Source organism: Labeo rohita, chromosome 15 (genome assembly GCF_022985175.1).
Source record: "Labeo rohita strain BAU-BD-2019 chromosome 15, IGBB_LRoh.1.0, whole genome shotgun sequence".
Classification (NCBI taxonomy): domain Eukaryota; kingdom Metazoa; phylum Chordata; class Actinopteri; order Cypriniformes; family Cyprinidae; genus Labeo; species Labeo rohita.
Genome location: NC_066883.1, coordinates 26,106,179 through 26,113,185, shown reverse-complemented (window position 1 = coordinate 26,113,185; position 7,007 = coordinate 26,106,179). Strand labels below are relative to the sequence as shown.

At 33.7% G+C, this 7,007-nt stretch overlaps 1 protein-coding gene across 1 annotated transcript; it reads left to right on the top strand.

Annotated features, from left to right (window-relative positions):
* The first annotated feature begins 1,837 nt into the window (after positions 1-1,837).
* Positions 1,838-3,763, top strand: ly6d (lymphocyte antigen 6 family member D). Its single transcript, XM_051129880.1, has 3 exons — positions 1,838-1,976; positions 2,572-2,667; positions 3,463-3,763. The coding sequence occupies exons 1-3, from the start codon at positions 1,904-1,906 to the stop codon at positions 3,543-3,545; spliced, it is 252 nt and encodes an 83-aa protein (XP_050985837.1). The 5' UTR covers positions 1,838-1,903; the 3' UTR covers positions 3,546-3,763.
* Positions 3,764-7,007: the final 3,244 nt, after the last annotated feature.

Genomic DNA, 7,007 nt, shown 5'->3' with positions numbered 1-7,007 from the left:
GTATACTAAAGAACTGTACGCTTTCCAATAAATTGCTTTTATTAAAAAATGAATTAATGGATCAATATATGTAGGCTATGGTTGAGTGATTTATGAATAAATAGATGGATGACTAAAAGAGAGAGAGAAGGATGGATGGATGTTTAGGTTGAGGAATGCTAATGTTCCTCTTCCAAAGCCCTAATTATCTTAAGTATTATTAATTATTTTCGTATTATATGCTAAGTTTGAATAGCAAACTGAAATAGTTTCAAACAACATTCTTGATTTATTAAAACATGTCTTAAGTTCACTGCATAAAATCTGTTTCGGATTCTAATCATGCATTTACTGCACATATGCAATGATACATTTAACTAACCTGTAAATAACATAGTATATTACACACTAATCTTTTTCTTAATGACGGCTATTTGCTGAATGCTTGCATCTAATTACTTCTAAATCTTTGTTGCCCCCTGCTGTCTGTGTTAGTTAAACCCTCTTGTGTTTAGATCTACATGTTACAGCATTTACCAAAAAAATGTCAATTCCTTCAGATATATTTTCTGTTTTCTCAGATGTCTCATGTGCAGTGCTGTCAAATAGATTAATAACCATTTGTACCTGTTCTAACAAAGCTGTTAATTTGTTATCTTATCCACATTAGTGACTATGTCATGTAAAGCTGTGATAAACTTTACTTGTCTGATAAATTGGATTCTCATTAGAAAAATATCCATCATATTTTGGCAATTTAACCTTAGAGCTGAACATTGGCAACTGCCTCCAGTCTCCTAATATCTCTTCTCAAAGCAATAACTAGTTTCAAACTTCTATGGAAATGCCAGAGCCTAAGAACAATAAAATACTAATCTTTAGACAGATTACCCATAAGGCCTCTCCATGCCCCAGCTCTAATAAGCATTGAATTCACTTGGCTTCGTGGCCCTGAGGTGCATGCTATTAGAGATCATTTTGCCAGCTGGCCTGTAATTTCAACTTTGAGATGAGATTTGCATTTTTAATAAGAGGTAAGAGGCCAGGAGAGGTTATGAAATAACTGAGTGATTTAGTATAGAATGAGAAGTGGTCCAAGTACAGATCCCTGTGGAACACCAGGGGATTGTTGGTGTGCAGATTAATTGGATGTTTTCTATGGTACCTGACAGGTTTAGTAATGCAAGAGGAATATGAATTTAAGAGCTCTGCACTTTAGCTGCCCATCTTGGAGAAGTAATAGAAGTACAATCATTGTGATATTTGTGACCCTCGACCACAAAAACAGTCATAAAGGTCAATCTGAAATTGATATTTATACATCATGTGAAAGCTGAATAAGTAAGCTTCCCATTGATTTATGGTCTATTAGGATAAGATATTTGGCTGAAATACAACTATTTGAAAATCTGGAATCTGAGGGTGCAAAAAATCAAAATATTAAGAAAATCATCTTTAAAGTTGTCCAAATGAAGTTCTTAGCAATGCATATTACTAATCAAAAATTAAGTTTTGATATATTTACAGTAGGAAACGTACAAAATATCTTCGTGGAACACGATAGTCATCTCAATCTTAAAATATCTAAATTATCAGAGTTGGAGAAATCAGAAATTATGCGTAAATAAGTGGAAAGATTAAGAAAAAACTGTAAAATAATAAAAAAAAGACATTGTGGAGTTACAGGCTTGACAGAAATTCTCAGATTTTGCATCTTGGGTAAAACAATTCACAAGCTAAGGTCAGACAAAAATCTAAGCAGGCAATTACCGAAAAATAATTTTACTTCCTTGTCCAGGAACTAAGCTCACATCTATATCTGGTTACATGAAACCTGTTATGCAGCATTACTGTTATGCTTTAGGAAGAATGTATTTTCAGTAAAAGGTGTAACCGAGGTATATAAAGAAACGCGTTCCTCCGCATGACCAGACCAGCCTCCATCATGAAGACGCTAGTGTGTGCCCTTATTGTGGTGCTTCTCTGCAGTGCCTCAGGTAAGATGAAAACTTTTCTATCAACCTATCTATTTATCTATCTATCTACCTGTCTATCTTAAATAAAGAGGTCTCAGACACAGATAGTGTAAGGGTTAGAGCTTATTGACTCATACAAATTCACAAATTAATCACTGCAGTGCAATTCGTAAAATGCTTAACAGATTAACAGATTAATTGAAAAAAAAATGGGTTCAAATGAATGATTTGTTCATGAACTGAACATTGCAATCAAGTCTCAGAGCATGTCATGATTTCATCACTTCTAAACAATGAGGAAATAATGTTTTTTTAGTGAATCGTAGTGGAGTAAATTGTCAAATATTATGCTTTGGAATATAGTTAAAAGTTCTCCAAAATGGTCAGTGCCAATAGCCTTGTGGGAAGCACGCAGAAATATAGTACTACAGGCATCCCGAGTTGAGGACCTTTCCTGATCCCGCCCCCCCTCTCTCTCTTCCACTTTGCTTCCTGTCTCCTCTATACATAATAAAGTCAAATAATGCCAAAAATAAATCTAAAAAAAGAACAGTTTCCAAAATGCTCTGATGAAGTGCAAATACTTCTGTTTGTCTAATATGTAATCTCCAATCAGTGCACTCGCTGACATGCTACACTTGTGTGGATGGGAACTGCAAGACCCCAACCGAATGCCCAGCCTCAAGCAATTTCTGCAAAACAGTTTCAACAGGTAAGCAATAAATATTAAAATAAATTATTTACTCAATTTTCATTTTTTAGTATTATTGATAAACTTCCTTTTGTTAATATTTTGAATTAGTTTAAGTTTTAGTTTTTAGTTAATTTATTTGTAGTTATTTTAGCACTTCAGCTAAAACTTAAATAATACGATTTATACACACACACACACACACATATATATATATATATATATATATATTGTAAGGGTCAAAATTATCTATTTTTCTTTTATGCCAAAAATCATTGGGATATTAAGTAAATATCATGTTCCATGAAGATATTTTGTAAATTTCCTGTAAATATATCAAAACTTCATTTTTAGTTAGTAATATGCTTTGCCAAGAACTTTATTTGGGCAACTTTAAAGGTGATTTTCTCAGTATTTAGATTTTTTTTACACCCTCAGATTCTTGTATTTTCAAGTATTCAAGTATTGTCCTATCCTAACAAACTATACATCAATGGAAAGCTTATTAATTCAGCATTCAGATTGTGTTTAAACCTCAATAAAAAAAAAAAAAAAATAGACCCTTATGACTGGTTTTGCGGTCCAGGGTCACATATTTTATTATTTTTTTTTTTTTAGTTAATATTTATTTTATTTTTAAGTAGTCTAGTTTGTATGTATAGTTTTTGTTAACGATAATAACCGTGGTAACAGCTTCATATTTATTACCCCTCATTTGGTGATTAAAAAAGGAAAATGTGATTTCATCATTAGGAGGTCTGTGTTCTAGAAGTTTAAAAATACTGAGCTGTTTTTTCGTTATGCTCTAAACCATAGCCACTGTGTTCAGCCGGACATGTGAGGAGTTCTGTGTTCCTGGAGTGAACGTCTACTGCTGTACTTCTGATCTGTGTGACTGATCTCTCAACGTCACCAGTCCTGCTGATCAACTGGCTGTCCTTAAGTCAGGCATCATCAAAAACTGGGTTACTTTACCTGTATAATTTTTCTAATTACCTTTTCCATCTGACTCAACATGATTTGCTTTACATAGCACTGCTTAAAAGAATGTCTAATAAGCGTGGTTTCTCTCCAAGCTCTGTATGATTTGATTTATGAATTAAATAAAGTATACTCAGTAAAATGTGTGTTTGTGTGTTCAGTATCAGAGGAATGTAGGTCATTCGAGAGAGATGTTATGATGCCATATGTGTCTGGATTAACCGCTGCTTTTAACAGATGAGACGACTGGAAGCTAAACATGCAGTCCAGGCATTAATACCCCTCACAAAATGCAAAAAATGCATATCAAATGTTGATTATAGGTGATTTAAAAAATGATTACTTGCTTGTTTTCAAACAAGCTTAACTCCGTTGGAGTTGATGAGATGCTCTGTATATTGTACCTTTGCACAGATAACTGTTGTGCTCATTATTATATGCATAATACTAACTCTAATTATAATTTTTGAAATTAACATTGCAGACTTCTACATATATGCATATATACATGTTATATTAAAAATACCTTCCCCGTACACAAACAATTTGGGCTGCTTCTAATAATCTAAATTCAAAGGAAATATGGGTCAGACGTGAATTAATCCCCCGTCTTTATTTCCGTTTCTATGACTGCAGGGTTTGTTATTAAAGAGATTGAGGATTTTCTTCCTTTAAAAATAGCCAGCTGGGAACCTGTGCACCTTATTTCACACAGCGACCGGGACAGCAATTTATCTTGTCATGTTCTCTAATGGACAGCAAAAGATTAAGAGCCGGAGGCCTCGGTGTGTTGAATTGACACGGCATTTTTGTCAATTTACAAGTTCTAAGAAACGAGCGAGTGAATGAGCTGTCGCTTCTGAGAATCTGAGCTCTTTCGCTGATTAAGGCAGAGTGAGATTTCCAAGATTTGTCAAGAAAGAGGAAGAAAAGAGGGGGAACAGAATACATAACAGTGATGGATTAAACTTTAACTGAGCTGAGGTTGTAGAAAAAGGCCTTGTCATCTTGGATTGGCCACGGTCAAACTGAATTCCAGTTTGCAAGCCATTTTAGTTCCGCAATTTGAGTGTAATTTGACACTAAATTAGGAAAAAATGTTGGGTGGTGCTTAATTCTGTCTACTGCAAGCTGACTGGACAGTCAAAAGTGAGCGTTACCCACCAAAAAAAAAAAAAAAAAAAAAAAAAAAAAAAAAAACATCTACATAATACCTATATATGTGTGTGTATATATATATATATGATTTTTTTAAATTATAGGATTGCACAATGGATTATGCACAATAAGAGCAGGAACGTCCATTAAGAAATTAGATAGGCTTCATTTTGATTCCTTGTTGACTTTAAAATAGAATCTGCTATGTGAATTACCTTAAAATATGCATTTAAATTTATGAGAGCACATTAATTATTTGAATGCATTAGTTGTGCTGCTGCCAGACCAGACATCACCTCAAACTGCCCTTTTCATTGCAACATAAAGAAAACGAACAGATTGCATAATTGGGCAAACTTCCAAAAATCAAAACAAGCAGATTATCACTGAAGCAAATCAAATGTCTGATGACCTTCACGTTCGTCTGCGTGCACAGTTACAGAGAAACCATGAGCACCTTGGTTTCATATTGACCCACTTTCTGCACCAGCTTAGACATTCTTGGACCAGATTCACCTTCTGTCCTGAGGTCTGAAATGCTGTGTTGTGCACCATAATCCTTTGGGCCTATTTCAAGACAATTCCAGATATAAGCGACTTAAGGACTGTTGACAAGACATCACATGCACTTTGGCTAAAAAAACACTCGCTGTGCTAGCAGGTAGTGTCATATGCCAAGGCAGCGCATCTTCAGCTGGGCAGATTTCCTCTAGCTGAGAAAAGCTTTGCACAAGTGAATAAAGTTCTTATTACAAAATGTCATTCCACACTCCTTGAGTTATAGAACGTAGAAAGTGAAACAGCACTTAAGGGGAAATAGCTGTGTGACCTGAGCTTTACAATTCGTTCGATGGTGTAACCTTATGTAGCGAGGCTGATTCAGTTATATTAAATAAAATTTTTGAGCTAAAGTTAGTTCAGTTGGTTCCACATGAAGCATATTTTTAGGTTACCTAATGTGTTTTACAGTGCAGTCAAGCTTTTTGAAGGTAGTTGAATGATAAATTCTCCTAAGGGCTGTGCTTTAATGTCACCTTCATTTCCCTTTCCCTGTGGAAGGAGCCTGAACACGGTGCTTGCTTAATAAAATATTTCGCACAGCCATATTTAAGTATATTTCTATGTCACCAGCATTGCTTGTGAAGAGACTGCAAGTATTCTGTTCCTATATAACTTTTTAGATTTCAGTCTACATTTAATTTAATTAAAAGTACTTAAAATATATATATATATATATATATATATATATATATAAATAATTTTTTTTTTAATTGTATACTAAATATTATGAAAGCACGTTTCTGCCACTGAATAAAAAATAAAAAGGTATAAACTCACATATAACTCATATATAAGATATAAACTCACAATTATGAGTTATAAAGTCTAAATTGCGAAACATAAACAAGCAATTCTGAGAAATAAAGTCTGAATTGCGAAATATAAACTTCTGACTTTTTTCTAAGAATTGCGAGTTTATATCTCACAATTCTGACTCTTCTGAAATTCTGAAAGTCAGAATTGTAAGACATTAATGAAAAAAAAGTCTGAATTGTGAGATATAAACTCACATTTGTGAGAAAAAAAGTCAGATTTGCAAGCCTAAAAGTCAGAATTGCGAGGAAAAAAGAATTGCGAGATATAAACTTCCATTTGCAAAAAAAGTCAGATTTGTGAGACAAGGTCAAAATTGCGAGAAAAAAGTCAGAATTGCCAGACAAAAAGTCAGAATTGGCAGAAATAAACAAGCAATTCTGAGAAATTAAGTCTGAATTACGAAATATAAACTCACAATTCTGACTTTTTTTCTCAGAATTGCGAGTTTATATCTCACAATTCTGACTTAACTCGCAAATGCAAGTCAGAATTGTAAGACATAAACGAGAAAAAAAGTCATTTAACTTAACTGTGAGACTTAAACTCGTATTTGCGACAAAAAATAATGATTGTTAGGCAAAAAGTCAGAATTGCAAGATATAAACTCCCATTTGCGAAAAAAAAAAATCAGATCTGCGAGACAAAGTCACAATTGTGTTCTGAAGATGAACAAAGATCTTATGGGTTTGGAAGAACATGAGGGTGAGTAATTAATAACAGTTTTCATTTTTGGGTGAACTATCCCTTTAAATAATAATAATAAAAAACAATGACTGGTGTTTACAGTAAATTACGCAAACGGTTGTTGTAGTCATAGCGCAAACAAAAGCTCTCAACCCAGTTCG